The sequence below is a fragment of the Eucyclogobius newberryi genome, unplaced genomic scaffold (genome assembly GCF_026437365.1).
Source record: "Eucyclogobius newberryi isolate DKJ021-1_F unplaced genomic scaffold, fEucNew1.0.hap1 SCAF_4, whole genome shotgun sequence".
In the NCBI taxonomy this organism is placed as follows: Eukaryota; Metazoa; Chordata; class Actinopteri; order Gobiiformes; family Gobiidae; genus Eucyclogobius; species Eucyclogobius newberryi.
The window spans coordinates 29,250,560-29,276,168 of NW_027316056.1; the positions used below are offsets into that span (position 1 = coordinate 29,250,560).

The window sequence follows — 25,609 nt, forward strand, 5'->3', positions numbered from 1 at the left end:
AATGTTTCAAAACAGACAGGGCTCCACTCCACAATGTCACTCGCACTATTTCTTTAGATGCGAGCTGGTGGTTTGCCACTCACCCATTATGTTATTTAGTACCCGCCTCCAGGTAAAAAACTCTTCGACGGGTACAAAGTATAAATTTGCCACTCACCCATTATGTTATTTAGTACCCGCCTCCAGGTAAAAAACTCTTCGACGGGTACAAAGTATAAATAAAACACTGAGCACTTTGGCCCTTAAACAGTATCTTTCCTGTCCAGCACACACTGACACAGACAGCCACAGTCCTGATAGGAGACTTGTTGTGAGCTGCTGGTGTAGGCACACTGGACAGCTGATTAGGAAGCCTCTGTATATATGTCCTACTACAACCAGTGTGTCGGACATGCACACACGGGTCAGAGTGGAGACCTCATATTGTAGCTACGCAGGAAGTGGCCCTGGTGATCCCTCCCAGGCATCTGACAGCAGCGGCCCGCCCGGGGATGCCTCAGACACATGCACACTGTAGTGTCAACGATTGGACAGCCCTGCACAGGAGTTGTTGTCTTCTTCCTGTTTGTTTGCTCCACTTTGCTGCTGCAGTATTTATGCCACTCTGCCAGAGAACGTTGGAGCACACTGGCTGGTCAAAGCCGGGTCTCGTTGCCTTCTCTGGAAAGGGCAAGAGGTGATGGACTCTGGGCTCATTCCAGCCGGTCCTAGCCAACTCTCCGACTCAAACTCTGCTGGTAATTGGCCTAGGACAGCCTCCACAGGGGCCATCATGTGAGGAGGAGCATGGCACTTCCACACTCTTGTTTATGTTGGACTCTCTTGCTTGGGCCATTCTGTCCTTCCCTCGCAGCCTGTAATCGTGATCTTTTTTGTTCTTTTTTTATTCTGCGTTAAGGGACATCATACATTATGTAGCCAATTCAATTAGATATTCAGTATTCAGTACGGAATTGTATTTAGTTTTATTGTTTTAATTCTACATATCATATATTACAAAAATAGCTTTTGCTTGAATATTTTTAGATAGATGTTAATAGTAATTTATATCCAGTCACATATATTTTGTGCCATTATTAGAGAAGTTTGAATCTGTGAGTGTGACACAAAGATCAGAGCCCAAGCATCTTTAGTACTCATTGTACTGTTAAAATGAATATGGATTTTATATGAATCCTTACTACTAATACTACATACTTAATGAAATGATTGTGATTTCAAGATTCTTCACTCTCATTGTGAAGGTACTATTTATTTTTTCTTTGCTGAACATTTTCAGACCTAACAGTGTGTGGGTTGCATCCCCAATAATCTTAATAAACCTGTATCATCATCAAAGGCAGGTTAAGGAGCTTTAAACTTGGTGACAGATGAAACAGGTGCTGTGTTTGGTGTCAAGCTTATCATTTCAACAGAGGATCATTTCCTCGCAGGATTATCTATACTGTCAGTTTCAGTGACATCCAAATTTACAAGTGTTACCTTTTAATGTGTGATATGTCCTACCCTCCTTTTACATGTAAATGCTTGAGATTATTTTAGGATTAACTGTAGGTACAAGCCTTTCACAGTAAGAGCGACCTCACCACATGCTGGGGCTCTACTACTACTATTATGGATTAAGGATGTAACTGCATGTGTAATAAAATTTACTTCAATTAAACATTTTGATTTTGTGCAATATTGAGCATCAAATCAATGTCCATTAGAAATTATATAGGATTTGATAAACATATTTTTAATCAACTTACTATACCTCCGAAGGCTGAGACACAAAAAAACACAAATAAAATAAATTACACAATTGAAGTCTTGGTTGATAAATTGCAGTCTGAAAATCAGTATCATCTTTAAAGGAGACATTATTTTATATATATATATATATATATATATATATATTATAGCACTGAGCACTTGAAACCTAAATTGCAGGACAATTCAGGATTACTCAAGCATGCATGACTCAAAATACAACTTGATGATGAGGAAACACTGTTGTGACAGGGTTAAATAAAAGTTGATTCAAATTGATTTAGCGTGTTCTGTCCCCTTTAAAGTTTGTACAGGTAGATCTCTTTCAGTGTATGGCATGTCCTTATCCACGCCAGGTTAATGCAGCTAATTCAGCCGACCGAGCTTCTTTATTTATCCTGCTAATGATTGGGTATCACTTCAGAGCCCGGCCTGACCACCGCTGACAGGAAAGAGGGATGGCTGTCCTCTCCCCCGCGGGCCTAATGGACCCGCATTATTCAGCCCGTGGAAGTGTCATCTCACCGCCGCTCAAAATGGCCCGTGAAATCAAAGCTTGTCTTACCGGAAGTGTCATCAATGCCACTATCAATTCGTGCACCACTGTCACTGCAGCTCGCGCCCCTCTCCCGCTATCAATCCTGCCGTTCCTCTGGGGACGGGCCATGTTCTTCTTCAGGAAACCTAAAACAAGAGGATTCTATTAAAAGGTGTCAGCCAGCAACCAGATATCAATAACCTCCATGTATGCAGAGCAGGGAGCAAGCCCGGGGGATTCTGCGGTTTCACAGGACTGGGTGTGTGTGTTTGTGTGTGTGTGTTTTTGTGTGTGTATAGGCGAGTGTGTGGCAGTGTTTGGCCCTTCTATACGCAGCATATATCTTCATGTATCAAGTCTCCTATTTGTGCCATTAAGCATGTTCTGTTTGATATGATACCAGAGAGACAGAAATACTAATTGTGGCTGTATTGAACCAACTTTCAGAGACATATTTCTGCCGTGTTTGGCCTAATCTGAGCTCTTTAAGGATGCCAGTTACATTTCAAGTGCGTGTTTGGATGAATAATGGTATCAGCTGCCCGCTTAGTTGGCAAATAATCATGTTATATCATACTTAAAGGGATTCTATAGCCATTTGTCGAAACTACATTCGTTTTTTTGCCTTTGTGTTTGAGATTATCCTCCAGTAAAACTTAACAAAAATACAAAATAACGTCTTATTACCCAGTCTTGGATAGTGACAGTAGGTTTGGGAGTGCCCTGATGTGTTTTTAATTTCTGAGCATACCTTAAATGTTAAATGTATTACTCACGTAGGAGTAAGCGTATGGTGTTTGGTCTAAATGAGGCACTGTTCAACGCGGACATTTAAATTTAACTTTAAGACCATGTATATAGGCCATGAAACTTGTATAAATGGAAACGATAGATGGATACCTGTGGAATGTACTTTTGGCTGCAGCAAAAAAGGCAATAACAAAACTTACAAGGACTGGACTAAAATATCGTTGGACATTTTTTAAAATAACAATTGTAAAAAAGAAAATGGAAAAAAATAGAAGTAAAATTATAAAGTTCCTCAAGTACAGTACATGAGACCAAGTACTACCCACTTCTGGTCGTATTACATCAGTGTACACTATTATTTTCAAGTATTTCTGTGTTACTTTGACCTAATGACAAAACACAACATTTCTACTGGTTAACTCAAACTTTGTTAGCGTTACCTCTTGTCAGTACTTGCCTAGTCCACCAACTGTGTCTGTCGGTCCACCCATAGAAGCTGACCTCTGACCTGGCCGGAGTAGAACAACAGAAGAAAGTTCTAGAGATGGAGCTGGTGCAGTGGAGGCAAATCTCTCTTCCCCCGAAACCTGCCGAGCCCGTCCCCCCCGAGTGCTTCTGCCAGGGCCGACCGTGCCCACCTGACCCTGCCCTGCCCGCCCTGGAAGCTGAGGTCAGACTACTTCAAGTCAAACTCAAGGTAACCAGTTCGACAAAGTATGTGGTTAATGAGATTGTTCTGAAAGACACATGAGGGGCATTTCTTCTCTAGGCATAAGGAGTATTCTAAATGTGTGTCTCTCCCGCTCTTTTCCCCTTTGCTGTCTTCGCGTGCTCATAATCGCTCCCTTCCTTTGTGTGGATGCCCGATATGGCATGTTCACACATCTTAAGCCAAGGTTTTTGTGCCCAGTCCACTAAAAAACAATCAAATGGATGTCTAAAATATGCTTTTCTCAGATAAGTTAGTTGTCAGAAAAATCTACCTAACTTATTGAGTTGAAATTGACAAAATAGGATAGGGAATATGAAGATGGTAAAGGAGCCAGGAGGTCACTATGTGGGACCAGAACATCAATGCGCCTTATGTTAAAATTGTGTTTTATTTTGTTTTTTAACGACATGGAAATTGATGTTCGGAATCAAAAATGTCTTCTGCAATTACTTGGAAAAATGTATACTTAAAAGAAGTCTTTTATAACATTAATCCAAAGTTGTTAGAATAAATATGCTTCTCAAAGTTATTTGATGATCTCTGATCTCTTTTTTGATCCCGAGTTGTGCAATAACTGCACTGATTTAAAGCTTTTTATCTTTAGCAAAAAAAGAAAGAAAAGATCCCTGGTGTTTTATTTAAACATCAGTATTTCTGAGTCACTTGCATCTCTGCTCCGAACAGCCTCCGGTCCTTGAGAAATTGAAGAATCTCTAAAAGAAGCCGTCAAGGTTCTCCATTTTGTTAACTCGCACGGCAAAGAGAAAAAATTCCAACAAATTCTCTAGCTTGCCAGTTTACACCTCAGATCACCTGAAATTGCATGTGATTTGGACATGAATTAGCATTCCTTATCATTTGATCTTATTAGCAGGCACCTGTCTCCGAGATGAGGAATGGGCTTTAGCAGCGGAGACGTGCCCCACATCATGGGGAATGAGATGCGAGGTGTAGCGCAGCCTCCCCATCAGTGTCACGCGGCAGATTGGCCCTGTCATCACGCGTGCGGAGGATGTCATGACGGGTGACAGCACGCGGGGGGCGCTGCGGGGGGGCCCTCTTCAGCCTGCGTATTGTCAAAAGCTGCTAGGGGGAAACGCTACCCACAAGAGACCCGAGGGCCCTTTAAACCAAAGTAACACGCAGGTTCCAATATCTGTCAGAGCGGAGAGCTAAAACGAAACTGTCGCCATGAACTGTACCCCGATCCTCAAAAGCAAGTGGGGTGAAGGCATCGGGGCTAACAAAAGCACAATGACGAGGTTGTTTAAAGGTTCACTGTGTAAATTTTCCATTTCACTGAAACGTAGTGACTGGGATAATATTTAGGAGTTTACTAAAGAAAGCCCATTTTCCCCTAGTTTTGGTGAAGTTTACAATGTGGTTGAACATGAGCGGCAGATGTGACATATAGAGGTAAATCCACAACTGTTGCCTAGCAACCATACAGTAAATAAGGGCCAAAGTACAAATATACACACATAAAATACAATGTTTGTTTAAATTGTTAAATGTGTCAATTGCTTGCAAACTATCCCTGTATTTTCTTTATTACATTTCACTTATTTATGGGATTCTGTTTTAGAATTAAGAACTTTTATTCTTCAATTTGACTTCACAAACTGTAACTTTACTGATGTTTAACTATGATAAGTATTTACCACAGAAACTATCCCACCAAAAAAAATATTATTTGAAAAATATGAAAACCTGGCATATGCACTTACTTTTTACTTTGATTTACTATCTGAGAGCAGGTATCTGTACTTTCAATTTAGAACTGAACTGAAAAGGTAGAAAATACATTTCATTCTTTTTAGCACGTCCCTGGTGACATTTTCCAGGATTTGAGTTAAAGTCCCCAGGTTTGAGTAACACATTGATTGAGGATCAGCATAATTCTTTATCAAAATCCCTACATACAACACTTGCTAGCCTTGATCTATTTTGTTGTGTGTGCTGACCCCTAAAGCAAATATCACTGATGTAAGGGACAATCTGCAGTCACCGTGTAGAGACTTGTAGTAAAATCTTTGTAAATTATAAACAGTATTTTAAAGTTTTAGTCTAACCCTATTGCTTATGGCGATTAATGTGTTCCAAATGTATTTTTTTATGTGCATGATATTTAGTTTTGGTTTGGTGTTCAGCAGAAGATCTTAATATGTGTAATGCAAACAAAACCTTTGCAACCACTTTCCATTCAGTCATAACTAATTAATGCTGTTAATGCAAAAAAAGGATTACATTAGAAAAGTATATAATCACTCTACTTAATAGAAACACATTAAATATAGTTATTTTCCCCTAATTACACCCCTCATTTGATCCACTTTGAAAAGTAGCGTGTTGCTCTTAACCTCTTTTAGCACCTTCCACCCTCCTGCTGTAGTTCTAATGAGGAGGCATGCTGCGCCTGACCTGTCATCAGCCGTGTCGTGAAAAACAGCCCTCCTCTTCCTCCCGCGTTATCGCGCCGGCTCCGATGCATTAACAAACGCACCCTCTCTCTCTCTCTGCCCTCCCTCCCCCCAGAGCTCCAGTTCAGAGGTCACGAGGCAGGTGGCAGCTAACAAAGCCCTGCGAGGCCAGCTCCAGGAGAAGGAGGACAAGCTCCGCCAACTACAGGACAAGTTAGTCTCACACCTCACACCATTATTATTACTCTGTCCTCTTTTTACTCTTCTACAGCACCACTATGCTTTCCTGTTTCCTGTTCATACAGGCCACATAAGGCCAAATTAATGCAGATAAAGCATTCGGATGTTAATTTATATAACTTTAAAGATGGATACCACGACTATAAAGTGGCTGACATCTAGCTTCAGGAAGATGAGGGGGAAATCAGGGGAAATTTGGATCTTATACATCATGTATTTGATGTATACGATCCAAACAAGGTATTGCTTTAAATAAAGATAAAAATAGAGCCAACCAATAAATAAATTAAGAAGAAAACTGGTCTGGAAGCCACTTCTTGACCTTTTCGGACAAAGCCTTTGTCTTTGTCTTTGCTCTCATCTCTCTGTATGCTGGCACGTCCACAGCTCCTCACATCTGCAGTGTCTGATTCCACCGTGTGGCAGCTCTGTGTCTCTTGCACCTCTGCGCTGCCTGCCTCGCTGCTCTGAAGATGATTAGTGAAATTATGCATGTTCTCTTAAGCAGGAGCGCAGAAACAAGTGTAAAGGAGCACAGTGTGGATGTGGGTGTCTTGTGTGTCATGTAGTGTAGAGTTTCTTATGTGGGTAGCTGCTGTGGAGGGCTGATCAAAGACCAGTATTGATTGTTTGTGTGCTGCAGGAGGGCCCAGTTTGGCCCATGACACCTAAACCCACACACTATCACTCTGGCCTGTGGGCCACACAGTCCTAATGAGTTACACGGTTCACCTCCTGCAGCACTGGCTCCATTACATAGTGCACAGCTATAGATGTAAACAATTCACTTAGGAACAATGTGGTGTTGTGAAAGGCACGTATCGTCATTCTGTATTAGAATTTCATCTTTGAACTGAGGGAAAGGTACAAAGAGCAAATTGGCACTGCTCTGTCTCCTTCTCTTTGTCTAGTATTCTGTGTCCTCTACCTGCCTTTCTCAATAATGCATACGGGGCATGTGTACAATCACAGTGGGCATGTGTTGGTCTGTGACCAGAGGATCACAGCCACAAAGAGTGAACATTCCCAATGCAGCAGTGCTACGACAGCAGCCGCCTCACACTCTTGTCACACACTGTACTCCCATACAGGCAGCTGCCAGCCTTGTAGATACCAGTCCATTTTCCTCCATGGAGGGACTTCTCAGAATGAAAGACGTGTCTAGACATCTCTGAAATATACATCTCAGCGCACACACAGGGAGCAAGGCTGCTTCGCCTTAAAGAAGAGAAGAGCTAAAAAAAAAGAAATGAATTTCAAAGTACACCGGCATGTCCTCAGTCAATATCCGGCACTATGGCCCTGCCTTATTTATGAAGGAGCTTCTTTCATCTTTAGCCCTGTTGTCTATCAGCCACATGAAACATCCAGCACACTCCTTTCTTAACAACATCTACCCAAATGTTCACGCTCACTTTCACTCACGCTGCAGACCGCTGACTGTTATCATTACAATACACGCATGTTTGATGAACAATATTGCCAACAAGCACAGAACAAAGGGAACAAATGCTTAAGTTATGGGGATAGCAGAGTCGGAGGCTCTGGTTTTGACTGCTCACTAACACTCATAAATAGAGATCACACGCTTGAGCAGAAACACCCCCATCCCTCATTCTTTTTTATCCTCTATTCTTTTTGGGCTGCAGAAGAAGAAGAAGAAGAAACATCTAAAATAAATGCTGTCCATCTAAATGCCATTAGCATTGGGGCACGGGGAGCTGCTGACTCTTATTGCTGCGCTCTGTCTTTAAGTCAACAGCAGACAGCCATCCAAAAGGTTCAATATGGGTTTTCTCATTAATGGCCAAATCCATTGGGTAACCATCCAGCGCTACTCCCCCCAAAGTCCCTAGGCTAGACTCTTTCATTTAATTTAATGTCACTCCAATAGGACAAGCTCACATTTATTTAGCCAAGCTGCCCTCAAGCACATGTCTACCTGGGGAGGCAGGGACATTTACTTACACAGAAGCGTTTGCTCTGCTGTTGCATCATTTGTTTATTTAAAACACACACGCCATGATGTGCGTGGGAGAATCTCCACATCTCTGGGAGAAAAAAAAAATGTTTTAATTAACAACAGGCTTATGATCTTTATTCTATTTGTTCAAACTCCCAGCGGCATAGACAACCATGAAAATGCCTCATTTTTGCCTTTTATGATAGCGGATTAAGCATGCTAACATACCTCGCCAATTTAAAATAAAGCCCAGCCATAATATGTTGAAATACGGAACGAATCAATGTTATTAAATTGGAACAAACAGTGTTTTCTACCGCGCCTTTTACATCTGACAATATTAGCGCAGAGCCGTACAGAATTCCCCATGTAATCATTTTCGAACCGTGTCGCCCGTCGCAAAAATAAACACGTAATAAATTCTTTAACTCGTGTCGCCGTCTATTCGGAATGCCGTTTGTCACAGAGGATTCCCCAGTCTGGCTCGTCGCGGCATCCCCCACCAGAGTACTTTTTCTAATATATGCCACTTAGAATTACACACGCACGCCTATTCCAGCCCCCCGCTTGCCATTTACCCAAACAGCATGCCAGCGTATTTAGTTGTCATAATGAGCTGTCACGGCTGAGGCGCTGCGCGGGGACACCGGGGCCGCCTGCCTCGCGTACGACGAGGTGTCTCTATTTGTATGCAACGCGTCACCGTGTAATTTTTCCCCCTCCAGAGCGGCCCACGTGGAGCGAGACGTGAACATGAAGCGACAGCTCTTGGAGGACCTGAAAACCAGACTGAAGTTTCTGCAGGACATGGAGGGCAGTTACCGCGGACAGGTGGAAGATCTGGAGAAGAAGGTGCGTTTGAGAGGAAATGATCATTGTGATGCTTTGGGTTGATGCGTTTTGCCTCTGCACGTGTAGGTGAGGACACTGACGGAGGAGGCCACCAACCGGAAGGCCTTTATAGAATCCCTGAAGAGAAGACTGAACGTGGTGACGACGGAGAAAAGCCAATATGAAGCCTTGTGCACTAAACTGAAGGAAGACTTGGAGAAAAAGGTTGGACACTGTTACATCAAACCAATATCATTTTAATACATATTTGTTCATTATAGATTTTTTTTTTTTTTTTTTTCATTTGGACTGTCTGATTGTTTGTGGTTTATTCTGTGTTTAAACCCTTGAAAAAGAGAACGTTTCTCATTGGGTTTTCCCTGTGTAAATAATGAATGAATGATTATTTTGAGGGATAATAGTATGGTGAAATTTACAAATTTGAATATATCTGTATTTTTGGGATAATCATGATGACAGGAATTAGATGGCAATTTTGCAATCGATCAGGAAAGTCCAAAAATATTGCTCTAAATGTTTTTAGCCAAGGTTCAAGTATTGCACAAAAGTGAATGGACTGTAAAATCACAATAAGTGTACAATACAAGTTTCTGTTCTTATTCTTTTATCTTCTACTCTTGCTTTCTTTTCCAGTTTTCTTCTATTATCTTCTGATTGGTCTGTTTGTTCATACATTTAAGCTAGCAATTTAAATATGATCTTGTTGACAGTATATCACTAGTCACTACTTTTATGAATGTAAAAAATACTAGCTTTCTCCAAATTTGTCCTCCTTTTCATTCACAACTCTTTTTTTAAATGTAAAGTGCTATTTGAGTCAATGAATTGGCCATGACATTATCTTTTAGTGCCTGCTTCAGAAAATACTGTAACATTCTTGCTTGTTCTATAAAGAATTAAAGCATTTCACTGTTTTTCTATAGGAGCAGCGCGTTCATGCCTTACAGGCCCGAGTGGGTGCCGGTGAGCAGACAATGGCCGCCCTGGAGAAGACAGCCACAGAGCAAATGGAGGGGTTGACCCAGCAGAGCTCCCAGGCCCTGGACCGGCTTCGGCGGCAGCTAGCCCAGGCCTTCTCCCAGCTCGAGCAGCTCCACGCTTTCATAAAGGTACATCTTATTTTGAAAGAGTTGAACCAGAGAGAGAAAAGTTCAGGCCGCTTATAAAACTGGAGAGATTATCGTAGGTGAGCGTTTGATTGTTAAAACGGTGTCCCTTCATGAACTTATCTGCATTTTGATTGACTCGCGCACGTTTTCCTGTGTTGTCGAGTTCTTTGTGTTTTTCACCTACCCCCAGCTCCGCCCACATCCCTGTACATAGTTGTAATTAAACAAATAAAGTAGACTCTGGGCTGTACATGTCATTAAAAAAACAAAATAAATATCTGTTGCTTACTACGGTGAAATTACATTTTTCAGTTTAGTTTTTAGCTGTTTTAAATACATCTTTTGAACAAAATGTAAAACAATGATCTACGTAAGTAATAGTTTTTAACCCCACTAATTGGAATTTCTCCAAACCTTTTACATGCACAGGAAAGATTTAAAACATTTTCTCTGGGACTACTTAATGTTAGTTCATTGCTAATGTTTTTAAAGTTTGAATTTGTTCAAGCTTTTGAGGCTCAGAACACTTTAGCCATAATCCTGATTAAACAGCTCAAGAAAACAAAAGCAGGGTGGGGCGATTGATTTTATACATTATTACATTTTTTTCTCAGATCAAAAACTCAAAATGTAACAAATATTACTTTGAAAAACCAGAATCACTAATGAATGATAATACAGCTATTCTTCCTACTTCTGACCATACGTAAATTATTGTTTCAGATAATTAACTTGTGAGACAAACAATTGTGAATGTCATTTATTTCGTAATCTTCGTAATTGCACTATAACAATATCATATTTTGGTGTCCACAAGACAAATCCTCACACTGACACATGAGTATAACAGTATAAATTTAACATGTAATTGTGGATGTCAAGTAAGTTGGTTTATCAATAATTGGGATTATACAAGTCACAGTACAATAATAGAAACAAAAATACTAATAATATAATTTATATTCAATCCAGTAAAGTTTGAAAAATTACCTTTTACTTTATGATTAAGAACGTTTAATTTCATGTAAAGTTTAATTTGCTCACAAACTATGGGAATGATGAAAGAAATTTAGGATTTCACTGTTTGTTTATGCATTTTAATCCCTTCTGCAATCATTGTTTCAAACCTGGATTGCAATTTCACCCAGAAACACCCGTCAGTGACACCGACATTATAGTGAACGCTCTTGTCCGGTCAACGCGCTGCCGGTGCCGCTCACATGTCAAGCCGGGATTCATATTTCATGGCTGCCCTGGAGGTGCATCGAGAGGCATTCCGCCGCAGCATCCGTGGATTCGGCCCGTCCTTGTTCTTTTCGGGCAACGGCGGTAAACATGGCGGCGTGTCATGGCCAAAACCACAAAGCTCCGTTAGTCTTAGTAGACACGGCTGTTTAATGTTTCAAGGAGGTCAGGCGCAGCGAGATTCTGGTGTCACACACGGGGAAACAGCCATAAAGGAGCAGTTAGGCCCGAGCTACAAGCAGTGGAGGGTGTCCGGAGTGCTCGCTGTCCACTGACCCCAGGGTTGCATCACTGTATTGCTGATGATGTAATTCTGTTATCTCTGAACAGCAGACAGAATACAGGAGTTTGTGTTCCAGTTACATACAGTCAGGACCATAGTCAGCATCCCTGTCCGAGGCTGTGGTTTAGGGCCCGTGTAGTGTGAGGATTTGGCTCTAGAACGAGGCGCGCAATCTGTTCGGCTTTCTGTTCTGAATTTAAGGCCGTAAATGATGTCATGAGAGATTTGAGGTGGGCGGATTAGCGAAAAATAATGTAGACATAATATTTTTAAAAAGCAAAAAGGGCTGTTTTAAAATGGGGAAACACTCAAAACTCATATTTTTGATTTTGAGATTTTTTTGAGCGTTTTTTCACATTTATTTTGATACTTAAACCTCAATTTATACATTTAAAGTTAAATTTACATAATATTGTCAGAATATTGATATATTCGTTTCTGACTATATTGTCCACCCTTATTTTAGTTTTCTGTAATACCAGACCAATGGACTATAAGTTGCTCTGAAGTATAAGTCGCACCAGCCAAAAAATGCATAATAGAGAAGAAAAAGCACATATATAAGTCGCACTGGAGAATAAATCATATCTTTTGGGGAAATTTATTTAATCAAATCCAGGACCAAGAACAGACATTTCATCTTGAAATGCAATTTAAAATAATAACTAGAGAACATGGTGAATAGGTGTACGTATGCTAACGCTAACACCTTCAGCTACATGACGCACAGACAGAACTGTGGTAAGTGTCTGGTATGTTAACGTAACATATTAACAGTTCTTCAGATAACTATAGCATAAAGAACATGCTAACAAGTTTACCAAAGCATCAGTATTACCCCAAATCACTAAATCCATTGAATTATTCTTCCTCTGTGTCACTTCTAAACAACACCACAAACTCCAGAGGTAGAGGAAGTGCTGATTCTTCTTCTGCGTCGCTTAGAGCGCCCTCTTGTGGTTGCCAGTGTGAAAATGATGAATAATATAAGATAAGATAAGATAAGATATTCCTTTATTGTCCCACATGGGGAAATTTCATTGGTGCAACGCAGGTAGATACAGAGATAGATACAGAAGAACAGATCACTTATAGGAAGTCTGAAAAACACTTAATATCACATATAAGTCACTCTGAAGTATGTCGGCCAAATTATAAAAAGGTGCAATTTGTATAAAATGAATTGCCCTACATAAAATTCAATAAGGACTCCAGTCATACATTTGATTCGCGCTGCGTTCCATAATGTTTGGTTAAAATACATCTCCAAAACCTTTCTAACTGCAGCAGCCAATGTAAAACGGCATGTATTGTATAACATCAAATATTTTGTCCACATCCATACCGGATCACCATCCCACATTGGATAATAATGTGTTGATTGGTGGTGAAGCCGTCCTTAAAAGTAGGCCCTTTCTGAAACCCGCTCCATACCACCCAAACGAGCCTAACCATCAGCATAACGAACATTACACATGAGCTGCATTAGTACACACTGCCACCGTGACCCGGCTCAAAAACGAGGGTCACGCAGCCGAGCGATGCAATGGACGGAATACCAAATGTCAGCGAATGCATCATTACGAAACATGCATTTTGATCAAGCACAAGGTGAGGCAGGCCACCAGTGCTCAGAATACTGCGTGCCCAGAGGAATGCGCTGTATTGTCTTAGTGTGCAGCTAATCCATCACCAGGAGGAGGGATTGTGCCGCGCTATGAGAGTCTGGCAGCGGCTGATAAAGACCGCCCGTCAGCTTGGCTCATCTGACAGCTGTCCGTTATGGAGGGAATAGTTTGGCAGAGGCGGGTGTGCGTTCGGCCCACACATAAATCACAGAGAAGTATGTTGTGTGTACGCCGTGTGTCGTCAAGGGTCAGAGAGGAGGTTATTTGTATATGAGGAATAAAAATGTATGTTGTTCATACTGGTTTTGAATTAATGGTAGGTGTTTGTTAATAAGTCCTTGGAAATTCATTGCTCAAAATGTAAACTAGAGCTATGATTTCTCCGATGTCTGTTTAGGCTTGTACTGTTGGTACTGGGGGGATGGCTTCGAAAACTCAGAAAAAGTACATTGCCATTCATAACAAGAACACGTTTTTATGCCTAGTGGGTGAACTATAGAAAGTTACTAGGCAGTGTCACCACAAAATAAATGATGAAAAGTGCAGTTTTTCTCAAATAAATGTATTTATTATTCAATGGAATGTACGAATACTATTGTATGTACTAATTTATTTTTGTTACTCTTACTAGATATTGATCAATGCAGGAATATGTACTGAAAAAATGCCATTCAATGCACTGCAGACTGTTTTTGACTCCGAACTCCTGACATGGACACAATTAACGGCTACCTCTGGAACTAATGGAACACTCCTGGATGAATAAGGGATTACACCGACATCTACCTTTTAGAATGAACTCTTGGTGGGAGGAAAAAAGGCTGACACAAACCTCAGCAATGATCAAGGACTGAACTGACATAATAATAATCAAACAAATGGGAAAGAATGACACTAGGACTTAAGTTGAAAAAAGACAAATTTTACAAACTTTGTACCAAATGCGACTTCTATTTAGATTTAAATGTGCCTTAGTTTGTATTTATGTTGAGTTGAAGTCTATTTGTGTTATTATTTTGATTTACACACTCATTTTTGTTTTGTTCTGTTCTGTGTTAGGGTATTAATAAAAGTGTACTAAAAAAAGAAAATGTTATATATATATATATATATATATATATATATATATATATATATATATATATGTATATGTATATATATATATATATATATATATATATATATATATATATATATATATATATATATATATATATATATATATATATATATATATATATATATATATATATATATATATATATATATATATATGTATATATATATATATATATGTATATATATATATATGTATATATATATATATATATATATATATATATATATATATATATATATATATATACATACATATATATATATATATATGTATTTTGCCCATTCATTCAGAAAGAAGTCTTTAGCAGCCCTCGTCTTGGCACACTATTGTTGCTACAGTACATCCGTAACATTTAATCACCTTTTTTTCATGACTTGCCCTTACTAATCATGCTTTGCCTTACGTGTACCAAAATACTCCCTCCAAAACTCCTATAGAAATGCTCTCAAAAAGCTTCATGTTTTCACAATATAGCTACTATAACGGGTAAACGGGCAGTTGCGTACACATGCATAGAAATCCAGTCGTATTAGATGTGCTCTTCATTCGCATAACCCTAGGCTGGTGGGGGCCATTGTGTTGTTGAGGATTCACATCATTGTTTGTCTCCCCTCGCTCCTGTGATCCCCTATAAGAACAGCGGGCCCTTTGATTGGTCTGGCTGACGTCCGGAGGAGATTTACTCTTGTCATGTATTGATCAGGACCGGAGGGCTGTGTCTGTTGATCTGCTTGTGTGTGTGAGTGTCTTTATGAGCTTTTTTCCCCCGTTCTTTGTGCCTCCGTGTGCTGTGGTTGTGAATATATGTGCGTGGAGAGTTTTTTTTTTTTTTTATTGTGTGCCAGCAGACCCCTTTGGCCCCTGCACACGCCCCGGGCTGTAAGCAGTGCTGTTGAACTGCTAAAGAGTGGCCCTGCGTGCAGCGACTCCTCGGGTGCACACTTGATAGTTTGGCTTGTTCCCCACTGCACACATCTTCCTTTAAGCACAACGCAGACTTCATTTTAATGCAAAAATGTTTTCAGTCTATTGTCTTTCTAATCAATGTAAAAGTGGGTTTACTCCTCCCACATTGCTCGTGATGCATTTGAATGGTCCTCCGTGTCCGTGTGTGTGAAGAAGGTTCACAGGTTGCCAGTTATTAAAGGGGATATCTTTTAGCTGCTCATTTGATCCTCATCTCCATGCCCTAATCCACGTCCTGTCTAAATTGGCCCTCTGGCTACAGTGATTGTAGGCTAGGCAGGCTAAGAGCTCATAACTAACACAGGCTGCAATGTTGACGCGCTAACAATCCAATATGTATTTGAATATTGTGGGGTTGTGCGATTGTTTCTCTAAGGGCTGAAAATGAGTGGGAAATTTTACCTGTGATCTCTTTGTGGATTATTGGACAAGCAGGATTTAGGTCATGTTTATGTAAACATTGTGACAGAGCGTGTATCCGTGTAGAAATTCTAACGTATGCCTTCTGACTGTTGCTTAATGAGCTGTGTTGGCAAGCAGCCAAACCGTTAAAAAAGGGGCGGTTGCATCAGAGTTTTCAGGTTTTAGATGTTAAAGGTGCAGTATGTACCTTTTTTGATGGTCGCTTGTCTCCATGGATAAATATTCAAATAAATAATAAAATATAAATGAGGAGTATGTACATTGAATGCCATAATACGGAACATTCCCCGTAAAGCAATAACGTGTCCATGGGAACATGCAGATGGCAGACTTTCAAGCAGTGAAATGAGGAAGTACTGTATTTTCTGCACTATAAGGCACGCTATCAATAAATGGTCTATTTTCGATCATTTTTCAAATATAAAACGAAAGAAAAAAAAGAAAGTGGCAGGCTTTTCTTCGTGATCTTTTGGTTGCTTTGAGATATTAATTCATCCATATATAAAGCGCTCTGGATTATAGTATATCGTTTTTTTTGAGAAAATGAAATGCTCTTAAGTGCGCCTTATAGTCCGGAAAATACGGTATGTATTTAAATCTGACTCACTGTAACAAAACCCTTTGGCACATTGCTGGTATTCATAAGCATTCTCTTTCTTTTCTTTTTTTGGCCACCATTACAGTGGATTTTTCAGACAGAGGAGTGAAGCAGGGTGGACCACCCTCACACAGCCAATCAGCTCTCATCCCAAAGCATCATACAGCGACTCACATGGCTCTCTCTTACTTTCTTTGTGGTGCTAAAATGTTGTGGTAAAATTGTAGTGATGTCACAATACTAAAATGTCCAGCTTTATCTTGATACTAGGAATAGGCTTGATACTTAATACCAATTTTGATACCACAAGTTTATTGTCATTTCAACACAAATAGTAGTACTTTTTTATGTTATCATGAGGTCTTATACTTCTAAAACTGTCAATGAAAGGTCATTGTGTCCTTTTTATGTGATTTTGTTATTTATTTTGACTTTAGCCTCTGCCTCCATGGTCTATGTTTAAGTCACTCAAAAACCAGCTGCTGTGTTTGCAATTATATCGCGATAAATGACGATATATCATGAACAATATGATATGGCCCAGCCTACTTCAAATACTTTTATACTCTTACTTGAGTAATTATTTGGGTTAATAGTTTTTACTTCTACTTTATTTCTGATACATTAGATTCATTTTTTAAGCAGCACTCTTCTTAGTTGAGTTCACATTTTGGTTGCTGTGCGTGTGAAGCCTGATGGATCTGTGAGTGCATTTGAACTCCACAGGCTCTGCACCTGCGAAATTACAGAGATGTTATGACTTCTGTAACGCTCTGGACTATTTTCATCCGTCTGTGCACATTGTGTACTTATTGCATGCTCAATTACATCCTGTCCAAGTGCTAGTTAGGCCTCAGTTTTCTCTTTTATATTTAGTTTTGTTTACTGCCCATTCTTCTGCTTCCCTCATCTGACCATCTATTCCAAGGTCAGCTTTTCAGCCGGCTTACAAGGGAATGATACAGAAGATTATTGCCTCGATCAATAAGCTCAAAATGAAGCAAAGGGGAGTTCATTTTATTGACTTTCCCGTGTACAGTGGCAGCTTTAACATTTAATTGTCTCTCTAGTATTTGGCCCAAAGTCCTATTTAGCGCCAACCACACCGGACCCAATGATGGCTCGGGACGGCGCGGATCACTCGGGCACCATTTTGGAACGGCCCCTTGTAGCTCAATTATTAACCGTGTTATGCTGCCCTTGTACTTTGTCGAGACATTCCGAGAAGCAAATAAATAAATGAATGGCTGGTATTTCGCTGGTCTCGCTCTCTCTGATGCGCGATCCTGCCAGTCTGTGGAGATTTTTTAAGCAAAACTCGGGGTGCGTTTGATATCAAAGCGGCGTTCCCTTCAGCTTTCAATCGACGGGGCAACAAACCCTCCGGTCCGCGCTCCTACAAGGGAGAGCGAGGTGAAGCCGAAGAGAGTCGACTGTGTCAAACTCAATATTCCTCCATAATGTACCAGAGCTCTCCGGCGCATGCTTGATCAATTTCATTTATTCATCTGCCAGGCAAGCGCTATCCCTCTTGTTTTTCTATATCCATTTCATCATCCTCATCTCTTGACTTTTTTTTATTTATATTTTTTGATATTTCTTTCTGCAGGCCCTGGCCGGTGAGATACTTTCAGACGTCGGTGAGGTCAAGCAGCAGCTGATGAAGAAGAGGAGGCAGAGGCAGGCCAGCTCCGTGGCAGCAAAGGCCGGCCCATCAGCCAAGAGCATGATCAAAGCCAAGAGCATCGCAGCCTCCATCCTCAATATGTCAGAGAACGATCTGGCCGACATAATGGACGGTGATCAGGTAAGGCCAGGGGACCAGATCTCGCACGCAACGCTAACTTTACGGATCTATAGCGAGTGAAGATTATGCCCACAGCTCTCCGCGCACCTGTAATAGATTTGTGCAACTGTAAAAAATTTGCCCCAAAGTTTCCGACGGTTTTACTTAGTAATTACGCCAGGGTTATGCCAAAGACATTATTAAATCAATATCAACTCGTTGCTCTAGGCCTCGGCTTTTGTCAATTGAGACGAAATGAGTGGCGTGGAAAAGTGTTGGAGAAACTTTTGCTCTTCATCTGGATAAGTTGGCTTGGCCTCAGCTAAAGCGAAATGATGAGCTTACTATTTGTGCACTTTACCTGGAGCTATCGATGTTTAGCCTTGTTGACCCTTCCCTTGCCTCCCTGATGTTGTGGTATTGATGATTTATATACTGTAAATGTTGGCAATATGAAGTCTTGTTTCAAAAGTGCACCAAGAACTCAGTCGCACCACTAATAACTTTGAATAAAGGCGGTGATCATGATGGTATAGTCAAAAAGCCACATAGTTTAATTCATTTATTCAAATGTCTTCAGTTCCAAATGGCGTTTTTCCTCTTTGTATCGACGTGTTTTTGCTTTTATTTGATACGCAACATTGTCAGTGTAGTCCAGGCCTTACGATAGACATTTAAAAACATTTTTTAGTAACTTTCAAATATATACAACTTTTTAATCATTTCATTTTAATCGAGATCCAGTCATTTCTAATTGTCTGTCATCAGCTTGGTTCTCCTTAATCGAGAGGGCCACAACCAGTCCTCTGTAATTAAAAGCATGTTGTGTGGAGGAAAAAACGTGACTATTTATTGTGTTGAATCGCGATGAGTAACAGTTTGTCTTGTTTATGTACAGAAAATTCATATTGAAGTAATTTTGATTTCATTTCTTTCAAATTGAAGCAAAAATTGAGAGTAGACTTTTTTTTTTTTTTCTCGTCATTATGCCCAGCCCTATTTTCAACTAATATTTTGTCATGATTGGCATTAAATTGAATTGGATTTGTTCTGACTCTTTCTTGGACAACACTAGCGGATAAGTGCCTCCAGTTAAACTTAAGCATACTTTTTATTGAAAAGAAACAAAATTAGGATGGTTTTCCTGGCTTGAATGACCAGTTCAAAACAACATCATGAACCTCTCAGGCTGTCAAATAAACACAAGTTGAGGTACTACTCTCTCCTTGTGGTCAAAATATAAATGAATATCCCGTTCCAATCGGATACTGTTGCTGAAATTACTGTTGAGTTTTTACTTTCTCGTCCAACTTGGTCCAACTTTCCTCCTCTATAGATCATACCTTGCCGCGTTCTCAATTAGCAGCCCCACGTTACAATCTTCCTCGCTTCCCCGGGGACTTCCTCTATCTATCACCAGATGAAGAGAGGTCCAGCGGGCACTTACTCACACTTGAAACCAATTTTAGCCGTTTGCAGCGCGGCCCCACCCAGGACATGACAGGCCACAGTTAGTCAATTGACAAAAAGTCGCCTTCATGAGAGCTGAAATATCTGTGGGTTAAATCACTCTCTCCTCGGCGCCACATGTTTCCCCCAGTGGATTATGGGTAGTAAAAGGTAGTCTCACTCTGGGCCGAGGGGGGCATTCTGAGTTGTTGGAGTCCATCATTGCATTCTCAGCAGCAAGAAAACTGAAATGAATTGTATCTTATAAGTAAGTCAGTATGAACTAGATATAGCAACAAGGCATGACGGGAATATGAATTGTTGCATTTGTCTTTTTTTTTTACTCTCCAATGGGAGTAAAGGCAAACATATCCCAACCACAAATATCTTAAATGTTTTTCACTTTCAGGTCAGAAGAGACAAGTACTTTTTAACTCAAGGACATAATTCAAAAACTATGCAAATTCATTTTAAACATTCAGAGAGTGTACTGAAAATGCCACCATTTTGTATCTGATTACAATGGCATTAAAATGTATAAATAAAGGCTAAAAAGCACTGATCTGCTAGATAAAATTGAAGATTATCCATCCATCCATCCATCCATCCATCCATTTTCTACCGCTTGTTCCCTTTCGGGGTCGCGGGTGACTGGAGTTTATAATTGAAGATTATATCAAACTTATTTGTATATACATTTTAGATTTTTGTGTTTGATACACGTTAAAATGTAAAGTAGTTAAATCCCTGGAAGTGTTTTTTCTTTGAACCTGAGGACACGACATAAAGTTGTGCGTATGTCTCGATAGTATTTATCCGATCAAACACATATAGTTGGAGTATTCATGTATTCACTTGCTTGTACAGTACCAGTGTACAACGTGGAGCCCAGGGCTCACAGGAATGCACTCGCTTTTCTCTTGTACTTTTAAATGAGAGAAGTTCATTGCCAACAACTTTTCTTCAGTTTTGGAGTTTTTCACCAGCGTATTCCAATGGTTTTGGATTTCAGAATATTAAATGACATCTTCAATTCTTTATATGCTCGCTTATTTTGATAACTGATGACCACCAGCATTTTTCAAGCAATTCCTTTAATCAGTTACGCTTCTGTCTAAAGTTAAGTCTAAAGTTAGTGACATGGCAAAGAAATCGTAATCAAATCTTGTGATGAACTTATGAGAATACATAATTAACGCAATGATAACATTTAAATGCGTTTTATATTGAATCAGAATCAGAAAAGGTTTATTGCCACATAAAACAATAAACAATGATAAAACAACCTATATAAAGTCAAAAAGAAAACCTATTCAAATCTTCTATGGGATAAGAATAGAAAAAATGAAAAATAGGCTTACTATGTACACAAAATTTACAGTTGACTTTACAGATGTAGTGCAGAGAGTGAACAGTGCAGTGAGTGATTAAATGATGGTTAAAGTGACAATGTTTGCTTATATGTTTGTGCTATAAAAAAAAAAAAAAACTTTTCTACAGTGCTGTATTTTTGCTGCAGTTTCATTTCCCAGCTTCTTCCACAGTGTTGAGCCGAGCACCGCTGAGGCTTGGGCAGCAGAGGCTCCCTGGGCATCTTGTTGTGGAGTTAATGATCCAAATGTAATAAGACTATAATTGCCAGGCCAGTTTGTTTTGCTCCTAATGTGAGATGGAGTCAGAGTGCTGTTATATATCTATCAGGGGTGGACAAGCACAGTTATCCTCTCACATGCAGTGTTTGGTCTTATGGGAAGCTTCAGGGCACTGGAGTCACAGAGAGACCCTCCCTCTCTATTACAGTCAACACATCTACTGTGTTAAGTGAGCACTGGTCAGCATGTCTGCGTCCCATTAGGAATGTACGATGACCAAATGCTTTTTCACTCTTTTCTCACCACATAGACCCAAAAATGTAATGTATTTTGGATTTTAAAATGAGTCCAAGCCGTTTGGTGCTAGATATTTTAGAAATACCAACCAATTGACAGCCAATGAGGGATGGGTCAATTGTAATAATAATAATAATGATAACTTTTATTTATATAGCGCTTTTCAGTGACCCAAAGACGACCCAAAGGCTTGGGTGAAGAGGTATGTTTTTAGGCGGGATTTGAATGTTGTGAGTGAGGGAGAGTATTTGTAGAGTGCAAATGTCCTACAGGGATTAATAAATTGTGAGAAGAAGTGGGCAATATATCAAAATTAGATAATATTGGGAATTTTGTTATGAAGATATGCAACATTTTTATATTGAGTGTATTGTTTGCAGAAAAAGTTGATTCAAAATAATATGTTATGTTAAAAAAGTGTTTTTTTAAAGGTACTTTTGTCCTTCATTTTCACATGTTTCTGGTAATTAAACTTCAACTAAGACGTTAAAGACATGTTTCAACAGATTTCTGTTGGATTGACAAAATAATGTCTGACTTTCGTTATTGGCATTTTTGGTTAATATCACTCAGCCCTAACAGTAACCCATAAATTATGCTCATTTTAGCTTGGCTTGTAAATGATTTGTTTTTGAACAACATCCATCCATCCATTTTCTATCGCTTGTTCCCTTTCGGGGTCGCGGGTGACTGGAGCCTATCCCAGCGACTTCGGGCCTTAGGCGGGGTACATCCTGGACAGTGGCCAACTCGTCGCAGGGCCAACACAGAGACCTAGACATTACAGACAGTTCACGCTCACATTCATTCACTAGGGCCAATTTAGAGTCACCAATTTTACCTAACACATGCATGTGTTTGGACGGTGGGAGGAGCCGGAGAACCCGGAGAGAACCCACGGTAACACGAGGAGAACATGCAGACTCCACGCAGAGAGATCATGTGATGTTGATGGCAAACCGCCTTTGCCACCGTTTTTTTGAACAACATGAGTCACATAATTGGAACTTATATTGGGAACAAAAATATCTTGGTTTGTACATAACAGTGTTAAATGTAAATGTGTCAATGTATCAATAATTGTGATTTTTCAGGTCACAATATAATTGTAAGAACTGAGAAAAATTATAATTATTGAAATCGTTTGCAGTCCCAATGAGTCAAACTTTCAAAAAAGTCAAACTACTGGTACTTTTTTCTCTGTTTATGTGAAAAAGTCTACTGTGTTTGATTTCATAAATAAGGATTTCACTGTTGTTTGGTCACAGTGCAGTGTACCCACATGTAATAGGCCTGTTTGTCATGGAAAACACATGGAAAATGAAAAGAGAAGTGCCAGAATTGCCAGATGAACAATGTATGTTTTGTCCTTGGCTCCATTCAAATAAGAAGAATCTGTTTTCAACTCTAAATAAGTCAATATGTTTGTGTCCACATGTGTTCTCCATCTAACTTGAGCGTGGATAGTTTTGATGAGCTGTATATCTAAATATAGTGTTTTGCACCATGTTGTGTAATAATTTGCATACTTAGTGCTTCGGGTATAGCTTTAGACGACTTCTTTATTATTAAACTGCATAGTAAATGTGTTTTTAGACACCAGGATTGCAAAACTAAAAATGAGATGGGGACATAATATGTCCCCATCTCATTTTTATTGTGTGGTGAGTGAGTTTCTCTAGCATTGACACTCAAAAACCGATAAAAAGTTGACTACAAGTTCAAATTCAGATTGCGGGAGCCTTGCTGACTATGGACCTTACAAAATAACTATTCACCAGTCAGCAAAGTGGAACTGCTCCCCCACTGTCCCTGCGATGTGGAACAAGGCCTATCGCCCTATTTCAAACGGCAGCGCCAGGGGTTCGAAGTGAAGAGGTAGCTCATTCATTCAGAGGTGCACATGGCCAGGCTCTGTTCATTAGCGCTAACAAGGCTACCAGTCCGCTAGCTCTTTATACATAAGTAGTATGCGAGCGGGCCGTGCCACTGGTCTCCCGAGAGCTCCTTCAAGGTCCTGCCCGCCGCACTGCAATTCAGCCCTCCAGCAAGAGACCTGGAGAGAGCGGGCAAACATTAGTGGCATGTGCAAAGCAGCAAGCATAAATTCCAAAGCCCTTCCACTTTCCATAGTTTTCTTTTGTACAAGCCAACAATGTGGTAATGTGAGTGCACTTCTAGAAACACGATTGACTATATGTACGCACTCTACACTTCTTTATTAAATATTGCGTTTGATGTGCCCTTAGGAAACGGCAGCGTATACAGGGGTTCCTGGAGATCAGCAGTGGATGGATCACTTTCATCGCATACTTCAACAGAAGGTTTGTTAAATGTCCGAGCATCTCCACACACTCGTTGCTACTTCCATCTTGTGGACGGTAACCGCATGTTGCACTGTGGGCCCTGCCAACACTGTCTCAAAACAAAGGATTTCTCTTCTGTAACATCCCCAAAGACCCGGTTTGTCTCCAGAAAATGATTACTGTGGTCAGGAGGGACCAGTGGACTCACAGAAATCACTCAAGACTGAGCTGTTTGTTTCAGGTAGTTAGCAGCTGGCAAATGCTAATTTGCATATTATTGCATGTCTACTTGCTAATAAATGTTTGCCTGCTTGCAGACAGTTTTAATGAGCCTAATTTCCAACTGTGTGTTATATTTTAAGATCAGACTTTGAGGGCTTGTCTGGTGCAGAGGGCTTGTGGACGAGGAAGAGCAGATGTAAATATCTGCGTAATGTTTGTTGTGGCAAGTTGTCGCTGCTTTTAAGTGTCAGCAACTCGCAGCTGTAGATGAGGATTAAAGCCCATAACTTCTGTCTTATTGAAGTATCAACCCTTTTTATTTTCAATTGTATGCGCTGTTCAAACAGCAGTTTGGCAACAGCATGTGGTGACGTCTTCAAAATAGCGGTGACAACAAATAAGTCACGTCACTGAAAATTCCATAATGCTCTCTATTTGTGAGTTTAAGTTAACCTAATGTTAATCCAATGAAGATTTAAAATGCTAAATACTAAACTTTCATTTAATTTAAGCTAAGTATTATGACTCTATAGTGTGATACATGTCTTTGCCAGCAGTGACCCAGCAGCTTGTTGTTGTTTTCTTTAGTTTTTATGATTATTGCAAATTTTTCTATGGACGTTTAGCTCATATGTAACACAGTTAGTTTTTGATGTTCAATCTTAAACTCTATTTCGAAAACATTCAGTTTGAATAAAATGTATTTTGTCCATAAACAACTTAACGCCTGCTTGTCTCCATGAAAATGTTATTAGTTTTGTGTTCATAGTGACGCTTCTAAAGGGATGGCAAAAAAGGCAAGAAATAGCTGGAAAAGCAAGCAATGCTAATTACAAATCATTGCACTATATACGCTTAAGAACATGTGCGGCATCAGGAACAAGTTGTTCTAACATGATCAAATCCTTCTTTGGGTAAAAACAAATGTATCAATCTTCAGCTGCATTAACTGAACATAAATATTTACACAATAATACTTCCTTATTGTCGCTTCAACCCACCGAGCTATGTTATAATTCTGCCTGATCCTACAGTGTTTTCGCCTTGACACTGTGACTCAAAGACCTATTTGTTTTTGTCATGCCGTTCTGCCTGGAGTTCTGGCATCTCTCTCAGGGGCCTAGGATCTGCTACCAGTTGCATTTGCACAAAACCAACAGAAACATCCGATTTAGAGCCACAGATACAGCGGCAGATAAAACAAAAGAAGCCGCGCATTTGAGTCTTTGCGAGCCACTTATGCCGTTGTTGGAGTGCTGTCAGCCAGTGTGCCCCTTGATTCTGCACGATATGTGTGTGCGATCTCGCCCGGCTGTGTGAGCGCCTGTGTTCTCTCTTGTCAATGGCAGCAGCCGCGG

At 40.0% G+C, this 25,609-nt stretch overlaps 2 protein-coding genes across 2 annotated transcripts in view; both read left to right on the plus strand.

The window, feature by feature from the left end:
* Positions 1–25,609, plus strand: part of sh3gl2a (SH3 domain containing GRB2 like 2a, endophilin A1) — a 364,709-nt gene that overhangs the window by 265,819 nt on the left and 73,281 nt on the right. The window lies entirely within an intron of this gene.
* Positions 1–25,609, plus strand: part of cntln (centlein, centrosomal protein) — a 106,713-nt gene that overhangs the window by 68,726 nt on the left and 12,378 nt on the right. The window contains exons 19-25 of the mRNA XM_072462861.1: positions 3,534–3,737; positions 6,288–6,385; positions 9,101–9,227; positions 9,294–9,431; positions 10,151–10,336; positions 18,209–18,406; positions 23,973–24,047. Coding sequence (XP_072318962.1) covers positions 3,534–3,737; positions 6,288–6,385; positions 9,101–9,227; positions 9,294–9,431; positions 10,151–10,336; positions 18,209–18,406; positions 23,973–24,047 — 1,026 coding nt within the window. The remainder of the gene's footprint in view (positions 1–3,533; positions 3,738–6,287; positions 6,386–9,100; positions 9,228–9,293; positions 9,432–10,150; positions 10,337–18,208; positions 18,407–23,972; positions 24,048–25,609) is intronic.